General features: G+C 35.5%; 1 protein-coding gene across 2 annotated transcripts in view; it reads left to right on the top strand.

Moving 5' to 3' along the window:
* The window catches only part of RANBP2 (RAN binding protein 2), a 73,612-nt gene that overhangs the window by 41,240 nt on the left and 10,452 nt on the right, over positions 1-21,920 (top strand). The window contains exons 19-25 of one of the 2 annotated variants that reach the window (XM_012731531.1): positions 1,380-1,474; positions 2,343-7,284; positions 10,520-10,693; positions 11,310-11,402; positions 11,696-11,874; positions 18,113-18,317; positions 19,417-19,518. In XM_012731531.1, the coding sequence (XP_012586985.1) occupies positions 1,380-1,474; positions 2,343-7,284; positions 10,520-10,693; positions 11,310-11,402; positions 11,696-11,874; positions 18,113-18,317; positions 19,417-19,518 (5,790 nt within the window). Of the gene's footprint in view, positions 1-1,379; positions 1,475-2,342; positions 7,285-10,519; positions 10,694-11,309; positions 11,403-11,695; positions 11,875-18,112; positions 18,318-19,416; positions 19,519-21,920 lie in introns of those variants that run through there. The other variant, XM_012731530.1, reaches the window with a different exon arrangement.

Genomic DNA, 21,920 nt, shown 5'->3' with positions numbered 1-21,920 from the left:
ATAATGATATGTCCTCATCATTTAGTTTTGCAGGGCATTTAAAAAATTCTTTTGTATTGGTAAACTTCTTTCCAGAAAAGCTATGCCAGTTTACCCTACTCATTAACCACCAGTATTGATGCCATATCTGCACTCTCACCTAACATTAGCTATTAACCAGTTCATGAAAAAATTTTAAGAGCAAAAGTAGTGTCCATTTTAATTTAAAAAATTTTTATACTAGGCATACTCCATACTTTATAATTGGCTATATTTCTGGAGTTTATCTCTTCTTTTGTTGCTATTTCTCAGTTTAGGTTATTTCTCTAATGGGTTTATGAGAGTGTATTTTTTTCACTATTAAAAGTCACTAGTCACTGATAAAATCACTAGTTGAATTTCACACTTTAAGGTTTCTTGCTCATGTTCATCAGCTTGCTCTCTTTCCTAGGTCTGTTTTCTGCCCAAAATAACGATCTTCACCAGATAGTTCATTAATTTTTCAGATTCAAACTTGGGCTTCTTCAGCAAGTTTTACTTTTCTAATAATTGTACAATGGAGAGGATATGTACACTGGCCAGCTTTTTCTAGATCTTTTCAGTGCTTTTCAAAATGAACTGTTTACACCTCTTGGGTCTCAATTTCCATTCTTCTTCTGTGAAAATGCATAATTTTCCATAGTGTTTTGCTTTCTGGTAAAACTTGGATTAAGCCAAGCAAATAACTATTGGTAGTTTTGTCATCAGCATGTGTATCTTCTTGGTTTGGTTTCCTGGTGAAACACACAAAACAGTTGAAGCAAATAGCTTGTACATTAATATGAGAATCAGTCATGGTGTGTACACTGTTGTTTAGTGTACTTGTTTTTTGTGTAAGAACTTTTTCATAAAATCATCAGGTGATTTTTGACCTGAACATTCTCGCCTTGAGCTTATAAAACTTCAGGTTTTCAAAACTTCAAAAATAAGAGGTTCATCATTAGATTTTGCTTCCTTAAAGCCTTCATGTGACTAGATTAATTTCCAATATTTCTGATGTTGAACACAACTGTTCTTTCACATCATCAGACTAGTCTGTCTTAGAAAACGGATCAGCTGCTTTCTTCTTGGATCCTTTTTAATGCTTGTGAGACTCTTCTTGTTGACCACCATGTTGCTACTCTCTTATTTTCATGTGTCATATTTAGCAGTTCTCCTACCTTATCATAAGATAACCTTCTTTATGGTGTATTTTGATGTATAGAAATTTAAAAATCTATGTAGTTAAATATCTTTCTTTGATTTCTATTGCTTTTTGTATTTATAGTTCTTGCCTAGATAGTCTAAACTGTAGTATAGACTTTTTTTAACAGTGTTTTCTTTTCTTTGTTTTTTTTGTTTTTTGTTTTTTTTTTTTTTAGTTGCAACTACTGGCCCTTCAGTATATTATAGTCAGTCACCAGCATATAATTCCCAGTATCTTCTCAGACCAGCAGCTAATGTTACTCCCACAAAGGTAACAAAGGAATAATTTATACATTTATAAATCTCCTTTTTAATTGTTCAGGCTTCCTTCAAACAAATTAAAAAAGTTCACCATTGAAACTTTTAATGTCCCACAAGGTATAGATATTTGAAATTTTTCTTTAGATACAGAAATATGCTTCTTAGTCATCTTATTTTTATGTTACAGTAAGTGAAAATTTAGAATCTTTTAAATGGGGTGGGGGTCGGTGGTGGGTCCTGCATCATTCTGTTTTGGCAGAATAGGATGTCCTTGCTGAACCACTAGGTGATAAGTACTTCTAGACCTGAAGTGGATATATATCTGTCACTTAAGATGCAGTTTTACAACAATAGTGAAATGTGACACTTTGAAGACAGTTTGGGCACATTTGGACCCTGACTTAAGAGTTAAGCTTTACTGTGATCTAAGGCAAGTTTCTTAACCTCTCTCTAGCTGCCTCATATGTAAAATGAGGAGAATGCCTTAATTAATGGGGGTTTTGAGTTATTAAAGTGAGTTAACATATAAGGTGCTTAGAACAGTGCTCAGTTGACAGTAAATGCTTAATAAGCATTAGTTTTCATCGCTTTCGGTATTGTTAGCATTATTTGACACACTGTTTGGGGGATGGAGTTACTGTATGGACTTATTGTAGGAGAATTACCTTTTTAGATATTTTTGTTAGTGAACGGCAATTTTCATTATATTCCAGTAAGGATTATGACTATTTTTACAGTAATACTATTTGTTCTTAATACTGTGCTGATGATATCTTTACTTATAATAAATGTGTTTTTAGATTTATGAGAATTGGTTTATATCTAATTACTTGTAGTTTTGAAGACAACTCACCAAAATTTTAATTTTTTCCTTTTAGGGTCCAGTTTATGGAATGAATAGGCTTCCACCTCAGCAGCATATTTATGCATATTCACAACAGATGCACACACCACCAGTGCAAAGCTCATCTGCTTGCATGTTCTCTCAAGAGATGTATGGTCCTCCCTTGCGTTTCGAGTCTCCTGCAACCGGAATTCTGTCACCCAGGGGCGACGATTACTTTAATTACAATGTTCAGCAGACCAGCACAAACCCACCTTTGCCAGAACCAGGTTATTTTACAAAACCTGCAGTTGCAGCTCATGGTTCAAGATCTGCAGAATCTAAGGTTATGGAATTTGGAAAAACTAATTTTGTTCAACCTGTGCCAGGTGAAGGAATAAGATCATCTCTGACAGCACCTGCACATACAACTCAGCCAGCTCCTTTTAAATTTAATTCAAACTTCAAATCAAATGATGGTGACTTCACGTTTTCCTCACCACAGGTTGTAACACAGCCCCCTTCTACGACTTACAATAGTGAAAGTCTTTTAGGCCTCCTGACTTCAGATAAGCCTTTGCAAGGAGATGGTTATAGTGGCCCAAAAGCTGGTCAGACGATTGGACATCGAAATACATTCAACTTTGGAAGCAAAAATATGTCTGGAATTTCGTTTACTGAAAACTTGGGCTCAAATCAACAAAAGAATTCTGGTTTTCTTCGAAGTGATGATATGCTTACTTTTCACAGTCCAGGGAAATCAGTATTTGGAACACCTGCTCCAGATCTGGCCAACAAGAGTCATGAAACAGATGGAGGAAGTGCCCATGGTGATGATGATGATGATGGTCCTCATTTTGAGCCTGTAGTGCCTCTTCCTGATAAGATTGAGGTTAAAACTGGTGAGGAAGATGAAGAAGAATTCTTTTGTAATCGTGCAAAATTGTTCCGGTTTGATGCAGAATCCAAAGAATGGAAGGAACGTGGTATTGGCAATGTAAAAATACTGAGGCATAAAACATCTGGTAAAATTCGCCTTCTAATGAGACGGGAGCAAGTATTGAAAATTTGTGCAAATCATTATATCAATTCAGATATGAGGCTGACACCAAATGCTGGATCAGACAGATCTTTTGTATGGCATGCTCTTGATTATGCAGATGAGTCACCCAAACCAGAACAACTTGCTATTAGATTCAAAACTCCTGAGGAGGCAGCACTTTTTAAGTGCAAATTTGAAGAAGCCCAGAACATTTTAAAAGCCTCGGGAGCAAATGTAACCATAACAACAAGTCAAGCTATGAGAATTGTAAATGAAGGCTCAAGTCATGATAGCAAGGCTATTTGCAAACCTGATATAGGAAACATGAATTTTGAATTTCAAGTTGTAAAGAAAGAGGGGTCTTGGTGGCATTGTAACAGCTGTTCGTTAAAGAATGCCGCAACTGCTAAGAAATGTGTATCGTGCCAAAATCTAAACCCAAACAGTAAGGAACTTGTTGGCCCATCATTATCTGAAACTATTTCTGCTCTTAAAACTGGCCCAGAAAACACTCCAGATAGATTTTCATTGATGTCGCCAAAGAAAGAAGGTCACTGGGATTGCAGCATTTGTTTAGAAAGAAATGAACCAACTGTATACAGATGTATTGCATGTCAGAATACAAAATCTGCTAACAAAAATGGTTCTTCGTTTGCACAGCAAACTTTTAAATTTGGCCAGGGAGATCTTCCAAAATCTGTCAACAGTGATTTCAAATCTGTATATTCTATAAAGGAAGGACAGTGGGATTGTAGTGAGTGCTTTGTGCGAAATGAAGGCACTTCTACAAAATGTGTTGCTTGTCAGAATCAAAGAAAACAGAGTTTATCTACATCTACTACTTCAGCATCTGCTTCTTTTAAGTTTGGTACCTCAGAGATCAATAAAACCCCAAAGAGTGGATTTGAGGACATGTTTGCTAAGAAGGAAGGACAGTGGGATTGTAGTGAATGTTTGGTAAGAAATGAAGCTAATGCCACAAAATGTGTTGCCTGTCAGCATCCAAGTAAAACAAATTTATCTACTTCTGTTCCAGCACCTTCCTTTTTTAAGTTCAGTACTTCAGAGTCAAACAAGTCTACAAAGAGTGTATTTGAAGGTCTTTTCAGTAAGAAAGAAGGACAGTGGGATTGTACTACATGCTTGGTACGAAATGAAGCAAATGCTACCAAATGTGTTGCTTGTGAGAATCCAAATAAACAAAACCAGCCAATTTCTGTTCTAGCATCTGGTTCTTCAGATACAAACAAGGCCCCTAAGGGTGGATTTGAAGGACTTTTCACTAAGAAAGAGGGACAGTGGGATTGCACTACATGCTTGGTACGAAATGAAGCAAATGCCATCAAATGTGTTGCTTGTGAGAATCCAAATAAACAGAACCAAACTATGCCAGCGCCTGGCATTTCAGATACAAACAAGGCTCCAAAGAGTGGATTTGAAGGTGTGTTCACCAAGAAGGAAGGAAAGTGGGATTGTAGTGCTTGTTTTGTACAAAATGAGAATTCTTCTTTAAAATGTGTGTCTTGTGATGCTTCTAAACCAACTCATAAATCAGTTACTGAGGCTTCTTCAGCTTTCAAATTGGGCTCAAAACCAAAGTTAAGTGACTCTTCTGGAAATCAGATGGGAACAGGATTTAAAAATAACTTTTCTGAAAAATCTTTTAAATTTGGCAGCACAGAACAAGGATTTAAATTTGGACATGTGGATCAAGAAAATACACCCTCATTTACATTTCAAGGTTCTTCTAATACAGACTCTAAGACAACAAAAGAAGGATTTAGTTTTTCTATCCCTATATCTGCTGATGGACTTAAGTTTGGCATTCAGGAGCTGGGAAATCAAGAGAAGAATGAAAATCTTGAAAATGACACTGGTTTTCAGGCTCAGGATGTTAATAATCAGAAGAATGTTAGTGGTGGGTTTTTTGGTCAGACTGGTAGCACTTTCACTTTTGCAGATCTTGCAAAATCAACTTCAGGAGAAGGATTTCAGTTTGGCAAAAAAGACCCTAATTTCAAGGGATTTTCAGGTGCTGGAGAAAAGTTATTCTCATCACAGAGTGGTAAAATGCCTGATAAAGCTGACACTTCTGCTGACCTTGAGAAAGATGATGATGCCTATAAGACTGAGGACAGCGATGACATCCATTTTGAACCAGTAGTTCAGATGCCTGAAAAAGTGGAACTTGTTACCGGAGAAGAAGATGAAAAAGTTCTTTATTCACAGCGGGTAAAATTATTTAGATTTGATGCTGAGATAAGCCAATGGAAAGAAAGAGGTTTGGGAAACTTAAAAATTCTCAAAAATGAAGTCAATGGCAAACTAAGGATGTTAATGCGAAGGGAGCAAGTACTGAAAGTATGTGCTAATCATTGGATAACGACTACAATGAACCTGAAGCCTCTCTCAGGGTCAGACAGAGCATGGATGTGGTTAGCTAGTGATTTTTCTGATGGTGATGCCAAGCTAGAGCAGTTAGCAGCAAAATTTAAAACACCAGAGCTTGCTGAAGAATTCAAGCAAAAGTTTGAGGAATGCCAGCGGCTTCTATTAGATATACCACTTCAGACTCCCCATAAACTTGTGGATACTGGTAGAGCTGCCAAGTTAATACAGCAAGCTGAAGAAATGAAGAGTGGCCTAAAAGACTTTAAAACATTTTTGACAAATGATCAAACCAAAGTCATGGATGAAGACAGTAAGAGTTCAGGTACAAGTGTTTTAGACACATCCACCAAACCAAATCCTGAAAACACGGGACCCACATTAGAGTGGGACAACTATGACTTAAGAGAAGATGCTTTGGATGATAGTGTAAGTAGTAGCTCAGTACATGCCTCTCCATTGGCAAATAGCCCTGTGAGAAAAAATCTCTTCCGCTTTGGTGAATCAACAACAGGATTTAACTTCAGTTTTAAATCTGCTTTGAGTCCATCTAAATCTCCTGCCAAGTTAAATCAGAGTGGGACATCAGTTGGCACTGATGAAGAATCTGATGTTACTCAAGAGGAAGAAAGAGATGGGCAGTATTTTGAACCTGTTGTACCTTTACCGGATCTGGTTGAAGTGTCCAGTGGCGAAGAAAATGAACAAGTTGTTTTTAGTCACAGAGCAAAACTCTATAGATATGATAAAGATGTTGGTCAGTGGAAGGAAAGAGGCATTGGCGATATAAAGATTTTACAGAATTATGATAATAAGCAAGTTCGCATAGTAATGAGAAGGGACCAGGTGTTAAAACTCTGTGCCAATCACAGAGTAACTCCAGACATGACTTTGCAAAATATGAAAGGAACAGAAAGAGTGTGGGTGTGGACTGCATGTGACTTTGCAGATGGAGAAAGAAAAGTAGAACATTTAGCTGTTCGTTTTAAGCTACAAGATGTTGCAGACTCATTTAAGAAAATATTTGATGAAGCAAAAATAGCCCAAGAAAAAGATTCTTTGGTAACACCTCATGTTTCTCATTCGACCACTCCCAGAGAGTCACCGTGTGGCAAAATTGCCGTAGCTGTATTGGAAGAAACCACAAGAGAGAGGACAGATTTAATTCAGAGTGACATTATAGCAGATGCCACGTCAGAAATTGAAGTGTCTGGCACGTCGGAAACAACAACAAAAGCAGTAGTTTCTCCTCCAAAGTTTGTATTTGGTTCAGAATCTGTTAAAAGCATTTTTAGTAGTGAAAAGTCAAAACCATTTGCATTTGGCAACAGTTCAGCTACTGGATCTTTGTTTGGATTTAGTTTTAAAGCACCTTTGAAAAATGAAAATAGTGAAACTAGTTCAGTAGTCCAGAGTGGATCTGAAAGAAAAGTGGAACCAAATAAATATGAACAGTCAAAGAACTCTGATACCAAACAGTCTTCAGATGGTAAAATCAGACATCTCTTTGCTGCTTTTCCAAAGGAGGAGTCCTCAACTAATTACACATTTAAAACACTAGAAAAGGGTAAGCACTTTAGTCTTTCTTTCTGTGCTTTTGTGCTTTTAATGTTATCTTTATACATATAGTTTGTAGAATACTAATGTTATACATAGAGTTTTTAGAATACTAAAAGTTGGGTCATAAATAGTGCTTTTTGGGCAATGGAAAAAATTTTTTCTCCCTAAATCAGCTTATCTACTACAGTTCACACAGAAACAGAAATTATGTGTGCAAGTTTATTTTGGAGATTTCAGTGACAGCACAAGAACCAAATAAGGAAAATTTAGTGATTTGTGTCCTTGAATCATGAGCTAAATTAACTAGTTGTTTTTTTAGTGCTCATTCTTAAATTCATTAATTTTTTTGTTACTGAAAAGATGTGGTACTGAGTTATTAACATTTTATGTTTGTAGTCTTACCATTATTTATTAAATGAGCAAAGAATGAAACCACCCAGATACATGAGGCTAGCTAAATAGGTATAAATTGAGGGAATCTGGCTTTTTATATTATACAATCATTTTTACTTTGATTCTCAAAATGTTGAAAAATGAAATACTCTTTATTTTCTAGGGTTTAATTTTAGCCTTTTTAAATCTAATCCAATGGCTTTTTGGACCAGCACCCCTTCCTCAGAGGCTGAGAACACAGGTATAGCTAGCATTCTCAGTATGAGATGACATTAGTTTCTTGGCAGTTGGTAGTCCTTAGCAAAGTAACTGGCTGTATGTAATTAAGTACTTAACACTACATGTGCATGTTAAAGAATGTCAGTCTAAGCAAGTACCTTTTGACTGGTGGTATAACACCTTTTTATGCTGTTGGTGGTGGGTTTTTTTTTTTTAAATGTACTTGGATTTTTTTTTGAGATCCCTGTGATCTTCACCTTGCCCGGCTATGTACTTCATTACCATTAATTTCTATTCTGCTTACTGAAGATTTGTATTTTATTTAGCCACTATTTGTAGCTACTAGATACTTCAACATGTGAAGGTAGTAGCTTCTGTATATCATAGAACAGGGTGTCCTTTTAGGGCTATCCCTTTTGACATTGCTTAAAAAAATGCTGTATTTGAATGTATACTCCATTATTAACAGCCACATTTTTACACCTGGTATGTCATTTAGGTATTGTGAATCATTTACAAAATAATTGTTGATACTAGAATGGGATAATAGGAGGTGAAAACTTAAAAGGCCTTCAAGAGCAAAGTATAATAAACTATTTTTTTATTCTTAAAGATTTACTTTCTAAGAAATTATCTGAAAAGCATGGACTTCTTTCTATAAAGGACAGATGCAAAGAGTGAGCTGCGTTTAAAACTCCTTAGTCTAAGAGAGAAGAGCTTTCTTTCAAAGCTCAGCATGTTAGCCTCAAAGCAGTGAAGTGAAGAGACATTAGGAAACTGATATTCTATCTGATATGCCCAAAATTTGCTTACCAGCTAAAAGGAGAAGTAGCACAAGAATTTGTCTCTTATGGCCATTTTTTAAAAAAAGCTATGTTTGGCTAGGAGTTGATAACTAAAAGTAAGCTGCAAATTTAATATTGTAAAAGGGCTAATCAAAATAAAACATGTCCTGTGTTTATGTAAACTGAAAATTTTAAGGAGCCACATTTTAAAAAGAGCAAAAGGGGATCCTCCCTGGTGGTGTAGCGGGTTAAAGCACAGCACTAAGAAGCTAAAGCCACTTCAGCATGAGTTCAATTCCCCAGCCCCGGAGGTGTGACCCACATGGCGCGGCAGACCTTTTCCTGACCAGCCCCCTGCTCCCCTCAGCAGTGTACGTCGTTGGTCTGCCTGTTCTGCTCCCCACTCTGTCTCTGGTGAAGCCTCTCACTGCTCCTGCACCTCTGGCCTGTATCCCAGTTCTGTATGAATAAATAAATAAATCTTTTTTTAAAAAAGAGCAAGAGGAGAAGCAGTAGATAAACTTTTAATAATTACTCAATTTGACTCATTAAGTCTGAAATGCGATATTCATTTTGGTGGTGGGAAAATCAAGTCTTTAAACTTTAATTTGTATTTTTACACTTGTAGATTTCAGTTTGTATTAGCCATATTTTAGGTCTTTAAAAGCTCTTAAATATGGCTAGGTTGTCATTGGTTAGCACTAGTTGGTACTTAACATTTTTCATGATTTGTTGTACCATATCATTTCCTTAGCCAGAAATTCTTTTGTTATAGACCAGAGCAGATTGATTATATGAAGAATTTCTTTTCATTTTTTGTCACTGAGTTTTTAACCTTAGAAATTGTCTTAGATTCTTTTAGTATTACTTACCCTTAGGATAATTATGGTTTTTTTTTCATTTTTTTATTACAAAAGTTTATTTTTACATCATTTTGTACATTTTTTTTTTCATCCCCGCGGGTTTCCCATCACCAAATCACCCGTGTGCCATTCCCATAATCCCGTGCATTTCAGGATAATTATGGTTTTTATTTTATCTATTTTGCTTGCAAATATGCAGAACTGGATGTAACTCTAATAATCACTCGCCATCCTTGGAAATTGTTAATTTTCTCTGTAAGAACTAATCAAGGTTGGCTTTGCATTACTTTCATAAATATACTAATTTTTGCGTATGATTTCTTTTTGAGTCCTATTCTTCCCCTTCCTCCCCCCTGTTAGTGCAAATGCATGAGTATTTTGCTAAGTTACTGTTAAGTATGCCAAATATGGTTATGGTAGAACTTTAAAAATTATATCCATTAATGATATTTTCAGTTATTATAAGTAAAGGCAAGGCTTATTTGTTTTTAAATATTCTCTGTTTTGGGGTCTCTGGTGGTGTGGGAATTCTAGATTCAGCAGTATCCAGCTATTGCCAGCCACTGTGGCATGAGAGCTAGCCAAAGAGCTAACCCACATGGTGAAGTAGACCTCTGTCTTGCTTGCTGCTTGCATCAGCAGTGTGTTTCAGTAGATGCACCTGTTCGCCTACTTTGTCTCTGGTGAATCCTCTTACCCTCACACACCTCTGGCCTATACCTTAGGTCTTGTATGCATGAATAAATAAAAATAAATCTTAAAAAAAAAAAAAAGGACAGTTAAAAAATAGTGTCTGTTCAATAAGGCTTTTTTGATAAAACATTAAACAAGGTCTATAATTCTAATTGTTTATTAAAGAGCTCTGTCAGAGTATATATTTTTGATATGATATTTTAACCAAAATGTAGCTTCCATGCTTTTTGTTTTCTGTTAAAATATTGTCACTTTAACACTTGTTTTTATCTTTTTACTTGTGTTATAGCAAAAGAGGAGAAAAAGCATGAAGATACTTCCTCAGATGATGATGATGTACTCATTGTATATGAGCTGATCCCAACGCCTGAACAAAAAGCTCTTGCAAGCAAACTTAAACTTCCTCCAACTTTCTTCTGCTATAAGAATAGGCCAGATTATGTTAGTGAAGAGGAGGAGGATGGTAAATCTTTTGTGATTTTAAAAGCATTGTGTTTGTGATAATTTTAGTAGTTGGCAGTAGGGTTAAATTCTTATAAGCCTGCCTCTTAAAACTTAATCACTGCCTTCTTTGCAGGAGATATAGTAAAGATACCCTAAGTCTATTTGTAAATAGCCTGTAGATATAATAAAGAATTGCTTTCACTTAATAAGAATTTTTTCTTTATCATAACAGGAATTTTAAGGGAATTAAAAGTTTCTTGCAGTCTTAAAGTAGTGGGAGAGGTAGACAGGGGTATAATTATGGAAACCTTTGTAGTATCATAGTTTTAAAGCAGGAGAGTTTCATGCTCAGGAATGTTTCAGTAGAACCAATTGAGAAGTGGTAGAGAGGATTGTACTGTGAGACATGGAGATAGTAAGATGGGCCAAAGTGATAGTAGAGCATCACAAACAAGAGAACTTGAACAAAAGTTTTAAAAGTAGAGATGGCATTAAGGGTATCCAGTTGGCAAAATTGGTGGTTGTTTAAATGTATTGAGAAGTAATGGAAAATGAAAAGTTGATATGACACCTAGATTTCTAGCTAGAAAAACTGACAATAGAAATTTATCTAATATATTGAATTATTTTTTAAGATGAAGATTTTGAAACAGCTGTCAAGAAACTTAATGGAAGATTATATCTGCATGATGTAGAAAAGTGTAGATCTTTAGAAGAAAATCTGGCAGGTATGATACATCAAAATCACTAATTATGATGTTTTTTAAAAGTCTTTTCAGTAAGGAAAGATCTGATCTCCTTATCATTTCTGTTAACTGTTACCCACATAATATAATGGTGGTGATTTATTAAAAATAATAAGTAGAAAAATTTGTTTTCTTAGTGATCCTTGTTTCTGTCAGTATTTGTAAGTCTTGTTATTTGAGTCCATAATCTATAGTTTTCACTGAGGACTGACTACTGTACAGTATGTGGATTTTATCTACTGTTTACTTTCCTTTGTATTGTACGGGATTTTCAGATAATGAGAAAGAATGTATTATTGTTTGGGAAAAGAAACCAACAGTTGAAGAGAAGGCAAAAGCAGATACATTAAAGCTTCCGCCTACATTTTTTTGTGGAGTCTACAGTGATACCGATGAGGACAATGGAAATGGGGAAGACTTTCAGTCAGCCCTTCGAAAAGTTCAGGAAGCTCAAGTAAGAGCATCTCAGTTGTTTTCCTTCTGCTTCAGTTCCCTTTGTTGATAGAATAAACTAGAATATTCCTACCAAATGGTTTTTGGCTACCAAATGAATGAGGTACTTTCCAGTCACCTAGGACAAGGGTTTTGCTCTACACATAGAATTATACATTTGCCACTGTATGTTAGATTTTAGGAGGTCTGGGGTTAGCATGTATTGTACATATAATTCTAAGAATGTCTACCACATTACTAAGAAGGCTGTTTAGCACAAAATGCAGTGATTTAAAAAAAAATATTTATTTATTTATGCATACAGAACTGGGGTATAGGCCAGAGGTGCGGGGGTGGTGAGAGGATTCACCAGAGACAGATTGGGGAGTAGAACAGGCAAATTGATAAAGTACACTGCTGAGGGAAAGAACAGGCGGGCCAGGTGATGTCTGCTGTACCATGTGGGTCACCTCCAGGGCAGGGATTGAACTCATGCTGAAGTGGCTTTAGCTTGTTAGTGCTGTGTTTTAACTCGCTGCACCACCAGGGAGGGACCTATAGTGATAATTTTAACAGCTATGAACACCTTGGTATCTTAATTTGTATTCCATAGAAATAGAAGACAAGGTCCCTGCCTAATAATTATTTACAGTTTTGTATTTGACATTTTGACATGTATTCAGAATAGCTGCTGTTCCTTCAAGTATTATATATTCTTCACAGTTTTGTGATTTGATTTTTTTCAGTCATTTAAAATTACATATTGAGTGTTTTTCTATAGAGGTGCACATAACAGTGTAAAGTTCTGTACAGAGTGGCTTTGGTAATACTAATTGTGGTCTTTAGCAGGTTCCTGCCTTGTTCTGTATTTTCTTCCTAGGTGATCGCATCCATTAACAGCTATGTACCCTTATGGTTATGATTAAAATGGAATAATCTGGACTTAGTTGCTATTGCAATACTTTTTATAAAGACTGAGTAGAGAGAGTGGTTTAGCAATAGATCTGAGTCTAAGAAATTTACTGCCCTTCATAGTCTTGTGCCAGGCTGAGTCTTATGACCTACTTTTGCAAGCTATTCACTTAGGTGAAGTGCCTGCTATTCTGTACGTATAAACATATTCATCGGTGCACATTTAGTTAATATCCATCAGATGATGTAATGACAGCATTTTCTCAATTTTTAACTGAATAGAATTTCTTGTGAAAGATGTAGCTGAAGTTTTTGCATCAAAGCTTTCTCTAAGCTAAGTTAAAAATGCATTTTAAATCACTCAAGTCTTCTTGAACTCATTGAAATTAAGTAATACCGAATTTCTTTTAGTCTTCTCTAATTGCTGGCTGCTAAAAACTTTACCTTGTAATTAATCAGCAAATATAATAGTCTTTTTATAATGGTCCCCCTTACATTAAGTTTTTGCTTTCCTAACTCTGAGTTACCCATAGTCAGCTATGGTTCCACATTTGTATATAGATAAATAGGATAAAATATTGTGAAAAGGAGAGGCCATTTTCACATAACTTATTACAGGGTGTTTGTGCATGTATCTACACTTGTTACCTAGAACCCGGCTGTCTCAGTAGTGGGATCTGGCAGCAGCAGTGGTATTCTCTCATCCTGCTGCTTCACCACATGTCATTTGTGGCAGTTGCTGCTTAGAGCCATTTTACACAAACATGTAGCTCCTGGATCATGGAATGGATCAAAACAGGTATGAGCTAAGAGATGATTGGTGCTAAATGGTTCCGTTAGTCACGGGATTGAAAAATGGTCCAATCAGAGCACTCTGAAAGAAGCCACATACCAAGTTCAGAGGGAGCTGAGAGCAGATGATTCCAGCCTCCAAAGAAAGAAAAAGGACTTTTCCTGCCTCTGAAGAAAGGACTAGAAGCTGAAAGGAGATTAAAAAATCCAGCAGCCGGCTTCCAGTGAGGAAAGAGAAGCTGAAGACCTCTGTCAGAAACGGCCCCCACTGGTGCTATACATGATACTGGCTGAAAGGAGCACCAAAGGCTCTGGGCCTGGTATCCGAAAGAGCTGGTTATTGTTGGTATAGCCCACAACTCATGAGGAACTGTTAACATTTGGTGTCTCTATGGTGCTTCTGGGGACCAGTAGTGACCGTCCCTTCTGGCCAATGTGGTCTAGCTTTGTTGATTGGTACCCTGTACTTAACCGCTGGTGGACACTGTTCTGGGTGAGGTAGCCAGCCATTTTGTGACATTAAGCTTTTTGTTTACCCTGTTCATAAAATAAACCCCATGGTTGTTGGAGTCTGAAGTATCTTGCAGTTGTGTCCGTTAGTGAGAACCTATGGACAGTGACCTGTTGTCTTACTGGATACTGTCCTTTGCTTGGCTATAGTTTATAAGTCCCTATTTTATGGGTGTTGTATTGCTATCTATAGCCCTTGGTTTTAGTTTTTGGCCTTTTGGAGTTTTTTGGTGGCTCTCAGAGAGCCTGGGCAGGTGGATAGGCAGTTTTAGCCTGTCCTAGCATCCCTTCATCTTACTGCCCCTGGGTCATACCTACTTAGAGAGATTTGGTACTATTTATGATTTGACACACTTACTTGTACTTGTGCCCCCCAGGAATAAGGGGAGCAACTTTTGAGGTAAATTGGAATCATGCAAGTTGAATCAGTACAGTTTAAATATGTTTATACTTTTTTGTGTATAAAAAGCTTAAAAATTACAACTTTAAAATGAGTCATTTTAAACCTGAAAAAATTGTCTTTAATTTCAACATGGCTTGCTTTTATTCTTTGCCACAATGTTGTTTGTGAGTTCTCTTCACCAAATGCCTAGTGAAGCCATGGAAACCTTACCTCCTACAGAGCTCGCAGAATCTGATGGTATTGATCAGTACCAGTATTCAAGGAATAGAATTCCACACAGGCAGTCACACAACAAGCTCACCTGGCAGCAGCAACTGAAATTGATGAGGAGCTGACCAATAAAGCAAAATAGAACCAGAGTGAAGAGGAGGCTCTATCTTTGAGTTTATAGTGGTTACTAGAGTCACTGTATGGAAATCTGAAAATACTCTTTGTTATTCCAAAATCTGATGTCTACAAAAGCACAGCTTCTGATAGGGGAAGCAAATATCAATGATTTATCTCAGCTGACAGCTGCTGAAAAATTTGAAGTTCAGAGTGAAACTGTCTTAGACATTCAAGAAAACAGAAATTCCAACTGTAGATGAGGAGAGTGAAGAGGTTGATTAAATCACTTGTGGTTGTTAAGGACATAAAATTGGTCATGTCACAAGCAAATATGTTGAGAGCAAAGGCAGTAGGAGCTCTGTAAATGCTATGATGGAATTAACACTGAAACAGTCTGGAAAAGAGGACTTTTTCTTTACCTTTGGTGTTTCAAGAGAATAACTACAGCTTAGTTTGTAATTTGTACTGTTTTTGCCATTAATAAAGCGATAGCTTCTTGTTGGATAAAGACAAATAATTTTAATACTGATCTGCAGAATGAGTTGCACATATTTTTTCTGTTTCCACCTTGTGGTGCTACTTTAGCTGATTCACAATACCTTGTCAGTATTTTGTGAACCACGATGTTTAGAGGTTTTAAAGTATCTTATTTGAGGTGGTATAGACATTAAATGTGATAGTGCTTCATCAAAGTACTTTTTGATATGTAGAGATGAAACAGAGAACTAAGAACCAGGAAAGCTAAAATATAATGGATGCAGATTTAGATCCTCTTAGAATGCATTTGTCCTATTTTACATTCATTCTAATCCTTAATTATGACGGGTCTTCAGATACTTATTCTTTGTATTAAAGTGCAAGATTTATGTGTTATTTTTCTAAGCCTTTATTTACTATAAGCTAGTATTGTGCTGAGGATTGGGGTGATATTTTCAAAGAAAAGTTGATTGATTTGTCTTCATGAGTGTTCTTTATCAGTACTTTAAGGGTGAGGATATATTAATAAACTCCCCCTGAGTAATCTATCTAACTTACATTTTTAGGATAATTTGTTGTGATATAATTCACAAACTGTACAATTCATTTTCAAGTACAATTCATTGGTTGTTAGTATATTGACATGGTTGTGCAGCCAGCACTGTAATCAGGTTTAGGACATTTAGAAGCCCTGTAGCTTCTAGTAGTCAGTCACCATTCCTATTTCTACTGAACAACTTGAGTCCTACTACCACTGACATACTTTCTGTCTCTGTAGATCTGCCCATTCTGGATATTTACTATTAAAAAAAAGGTCATAGTGTGTGGCCTTTTGTATGTTTTGGAAGGATATTAATTTGATTTTCTTTTTAATTAGATATATATACCTGTTGGTAGAGTTTTCATAGGCTGTAACTTTCATGGAATCGGTCCATTTCATCTGTGTTATTAAATGTGTGGGCATGTTATTCATGAAATTGAAAAGTTCATTAAAATTTATTAATGCTTTTATGTCCGTGGATTAATTGATGGTAGTTCATATTTCATTTATGATACCAGTGTTGTTGTGTTGTCTTTCTTTTTTTCTTGGTAACCCTGGCTAATGTTTATTAATTTTATTGACCTTTAAAGAATCAACTTTTATTTCCTGTTTTATTCATTTCTTCATTTTGCATTATTTTTCTTCTTGCTTTAGGTTTATATTGCTCTTTTCACTGGTTTCTTAAGGTGAAAATTTATTATCTTTTTAATGTGTATTCAGTACTGTGAAGGCCTGCTTTCTTGCTTTTATTGCAGTAAAATAAGTCTTGGTAAGGTGTAGTTTCATTCATTTTATTGTGATAACCTTGATTTATGCCACTGTGTATACTCAGGTATAGGTTCATACTTCTTCCGATATATATTGCCATACCACACCACGCCCACCACCAAAAGCACTTTATAATTCTTCATTGTTCATTGAACTTTCTTCTCCTGTTACTGTTCAGCTTTATCCTCCTCTGTTAGCTTTGTTTTTTTGTTTTTTCATGCATACAAGAACTGGGAGGTAGGCCAAAGGTGCAGGGAGGTGAGAAGATTCCAGAGACAGATTGGGGAGCAGAACAGGAGAAACTACTGAAATACACTGCTGAGGGGAACAGTAGGCAAAACAGAAGAGGTCTGCTGTGCCATGTAGGTCAGTTCCCTGGCCAGGGATTGAACTGCCTTATGCGTGTGTGTGTGCGCCCACGTACGTGCATACACACACATACACACACACACACACACACACACACGTATATAGCTTGATAGCACTGAGACTTTAATCCCTGTTCCACCAGGGAGGCTCTGGTAGCTTTGATTTTACAATCAGATTTCTAGGGTTTGTTTTTAGTTTGTTTTTGTTTCATTTTTATTTAATCCAAACTATTTTTGTCTTTGAGTGTTTTGTTATTTTAAAACATGTTATTTATTTATTCCAAATACTTGGGCTTTTCCCAGGCTTATTTCTGTTAATTATTTCTAGTTTAATTCCATCGTGGATTGAAAGTATTTTGGGTGACTTTAGTTCTTTTTAATTTGTTGAAGTATGTTTTGGAGCCTAGAATATAGTCTGTTAGGATAAATGTTCTGTGTGAGCATGAAAGGATTATGTATGCTGTTATTGGATGATGCATTTAATAAAACTTCATTTTTTACTGTATTTTTCATTTGTAAAATTTCCATTCAATTTTTTTATGCCTTCAAATTTTTGGTTGAGATTGTATGTTTTCATTTAAGAGTATTTGTCCTTAACTCTGGTAGTATTGTTAAAATATAGCTTCCATGAAGTGTTTTCCTGATTATTCAATATATGAATCATTTCATAACATCTCCACATTCTGTCCAGAGTGAGTTGGGTTTTCTTAGAGCTTAATCTATTTATCATTAATAGCTTCAGATGTTATGGTTGCTCTATAGCCTCAAATTCATCTGGGGTGGGGGTTTGTGGCTAAAATAAGTATTGAACAAAGATTTCACCATGAATTTATCACTTAAGTTTTGAGATTCGGAATCCTCCTCCTCTCATCCACCTTTCTTTCATATATACGTACATATACACAGCCACACCTTCAGTATATCTTGATAGTGCTGAGACTTTAACCCCTGTGGCACTTGATAACGTCAGATACTTTAACATGGCTTTATCTGTTTCAGTTATTTGGTTGTTAGGTATTGGGGGGAAGGGGATTGATTGTGAAAAGGGAGTTAAAAAGGTGAAGTCTGCTCACTTCATTTTGTCCAATTTTTTTTTTTCCAGTAGGGATAAATATTTTTGTCAGTCAGTTTTAATGGCATGTTGATACTTTTCTCTTTGCAGAAATCCCAGGATGAGGAAATAAGTAGCACAACTAACAGTGTGTATACAGGTGGAAATAATCTGACTGCCCCATTTCTGTGTAAATCTGAAGAATCTGATTTTAATATGAAGTCTGCTAGTTCACCACCTGTTTCTTCTGGAACTGTGGACAAACCTGTAGATTTGTCTACTAGAAAGGAAAATGAAGCGGAACCTACAAGCCAAGGTAAAAGCTGATGATATGTTTATAAAACCTGTTGTCACATAAGCTAGATTTCTAAATTAGATCTTAAAAACTCCCTTAAATAGTTTGGGATGTATCAAGGGACGTAAGATTTTGTAATAATCATATTTATTTCAAAAACAAAGATAATAAATGTGTTTTTATTGTTACTAGATCACTTTACTGCTCCCTAGAGCAATTTACCTAGAATAAATGACAGTAATTTGAGTACAAGGAATTTTCTTAGTAATTGTATTTCATTTGAATGTCATTTTTAAAATTAGTATATGTGAAGTAATTGTAGCAATAATATGTAAGTGTCACAAGGTATGTTAAATTTTTATGGTATCATATAAATGTCTCTTATCTAAGTGATTCAGTGTTCACTTAGAATCAGTTATGCATTCCCCCTTCTATTTTTACTCATTTGTTTTAGGAGCAGGGTAATTCTTTTGACATTGTGTATTTTTTAGCAGTAGTACTGAATCTATCACAAACACTATATAGGCACATTAGAGTTATGTGGTAGAAAAGGAAGGTAACTTCACAGCTGAATTTCATGTATGTTTTCACACAAGGAAAGTAAAGTATAGGACTTTAAGAGATAATGTAAACTACACAAGGGTGAAATGTAGACCTCCAAACTCCTGATGACCAAATATAAGTGAGACATTGAATTTATAGGAGTTTTTATTTATGATAAAGAATGTAATGTCTTTATGCAGATATTTGCTGAACTTGTGCCTTTGAGTTAATGTTTAAAATTTTAAAAGATGACATAAGGCAGTAACTGTATGATCCTGTACCTGATTTTATATAGCTATACATCTCATTTTTGAAAAATGAGTTTTGCCATCCATGCTTTTGGTGGTGTAATGTTTATTGAGAATAATCCTGTAAATATAATAATACTGAAGAACTTTAGAATATGCTATACTTTGTAACAGAGAAATAACCAGAAATATTACATGATTGAGTTCCGACCCTTTCTGTAATGTAGGAGCCTATCCCCATTCTCTGTGGACACTGGGTAAAGCTTTGCTATTCATTATGTATTCATTATGTATTAAATGAAATACCAAATTGCTTTTTCTTTTGCCAGTAGAAAGCAAAACTGTTTCATTTGGATTTGGAAGTAGCACAGGGCTGTCATTTGCAGACTTGGCTTCCAGTAATTCTGGGGATTTTGCTTTTGGTTCCAAAGGTAAGATAAAGATATTTTAGTGATCTAGAGTTAAGCACAACTGAATAAACTAATCTTTTTTGACAGTGTTGTTAGGAATAGTGTTTTGACAGTGTTTGTTAGAAATAGTGTTTCCTAACAAATCACTGTTGTTAGGAAGGTCTCATAAGTTTTTATTTTTGACATTTATCAATACAACCATAATGTTTTTCTCTTAATTCAGTGTAAGTCATGTTGATCCAGGACCACCTTTCTAGTTTTGGAATAATACTAATTATGGTATATTTTTCTTTTATGCTTTAGATTTGATTTGTTAATTTCTCAAAGTAAGTGTATTTTAAAACAAGTTTTTTAAAAACAGGTGATTTTAAAGCAGGCGATTCTGTAATTTTCTTTTTGTAGTGCCTTTGATTGGATCTTAATTTTTTAAAAAGCTTTATTTATTTATGTATACAGGAGCAAGGGTGCAGGCCAGAGGTGCAGGGGAGTGAGAGCATTATCAGAGACAGGGTGGGGAGCAGAACAGGCAGAGCTATTGAAATATACTGCTGAGGGGAACAGAGGGGAAGAGCAGGGAAGGTCTGTTGTGCCATGTGGGTCAACTCCCTGGCCGGGCCTTGAACTCATGCTACAGTGGCTGCAAATGGCTTCATAGTGCTTGACTTAACTCCTTTTGCCACCAGGGAGGCCCTGATTGGATTTTACTATACTAAGGTCACACTGATTTGACAATTGGTTAGCTTTCCCATCTTTTCTATTGTTATTTCTGTTAATCCATTTTGGAATCAGTGTTAGAAAAGAAATAATTTCCTTGATCATTTTTTGTTTTTTGGCTCATTGTATTTTCTCATTTTGATATTTGTCTCTCATTGGGTTGTTGGAAACGTCATGACACATTTTTTGCTTGAAAAACAAAAAATACATAGTGACTTTTCTGACAACTGAATCTAACTGATTTTAGCCCCACTTAGATTGTTACTTGTATAAAATTTTTGATTTTTGGAATAAATTTTGTATGATTAATTTAACGAAACATGATAATCTTCTCTACCACATGTTTACAGTTTTACAGTTCCTGCCATTTAGAAAATATCTTCAGATATTTTATTATGTTGGAAACAATAGCTTCACAGATGTGAATTGCTTTATTTTGTAATTTATTAAGTAGCCTGAAGTCAAGTAATAAGTCAATATACCTAATAGTATAGTGGGACAGTTATTCACCAAAAAAAATCCAAAATAAAAGTTGATATGTTGCCTGTTACTCAATATAACCTTTTAAACCTACGCTGTTAATACTGTACAGTGACGTGTTAAATTGGCAAGACTGAAAACTCATGAGGAAGGCTTGCTTCAAGAATTATCCCTTGACATTCACTTCTCATCACTAGGTAGTTTAGTCAGCTCCTCGATAACTGTATTTCTCCCTTTGTTTTTGTACTTAAGTCTCTGGACTTATGCCTTGTCTTTTAAAAGCAGTAACTTTGGGTTTCATCAATTCTTTGTGTTTTTTATTTGACTTTAGATTTTGTCTTTATTATTAAGTTTTCTTGTTTATAGAATGTTTATTTGTGCTTATGTTCACAGGTACTTTCTAGTATTTTAAATTATTAAATTCCCTGGTGTCAGTTTCAATTGTTTAAAGATGTCATAAATCTCACCAGAATGTGGATTGGTTTGTCTTACTATTATTTATATCTATCTCTGTCTATCTAGTCTAATTATCTACCTACCTACCATCTCCTTTCTAAACTTGTTCTTGGCATTGCATAAGACCTATTCAAAATTTTTTTGTTTTGTTTTTATTTTTATTCATTGAGTTAGCTTTAGTTTACAAAGCTATGTATCATTTAGAGTAATAGGTTCACACCTCAAATGTATGTCACCAGCAACCCCCAATATCAAGCATCCATATTCCTTTAACCCATTGACTCTCCTCCTCTTTGTTTCACCCCCACCTTTTCCTCCTTTCTAATAACCTGAATTCTGCAGTCACATTTCTAGTGTTTGTTTTGATTTAGTTTTGTCAGTTCATTTTTTCTTTATATATTTCACAGGAATAAAATTGTCATATTTGTCTTTCTCCTTCTGATTTATTTGACTCAGTGTAAATCCCTCTAGTTCCATATACTTGATCACAAATTGCAAAAGTTGATGTTTTTTATAGCAGAGCAGTATTCCGTCATGTATATATACCACATTCTATAAATCTAGTGCTTTCACTTAGGTTGTTTCTATAACTTGGCTGTTGTAAATAGTGCTTTTGTGAACATGGGCGCTCTTATATCCCTTCTAATTGGTGGCTTTATATTAACTAGGTACCTGGGAGTGGAGTATGATAAATCTGTTTTTAACATTTTGAGAAACTTCCATGCTATTTTTTCACAGAGGAGGACCAGTTTACATTCCTACCAATACTGAGT

This window comes from Condylura cristata, unplaced genomic scaffold, assembly GCF_000260355.1.
Source record: "Condylura cristata isolate star-nosed mole 26May11 unplaced genomic scaffold, ConCri1.0 scaffold00031, whole genome shotgun sequence".
NCBI classification, from domain to species: Eukaryota; Metazoa; Chordata; class Mammalia; order Eulipotyphla; family Talpidae; genus Condylura; species Condylura cristata.
Note: the sequence above shows the minus strand (reverse complement) of the source record. Positions and strands in the feature narration are given on the sequence as shown.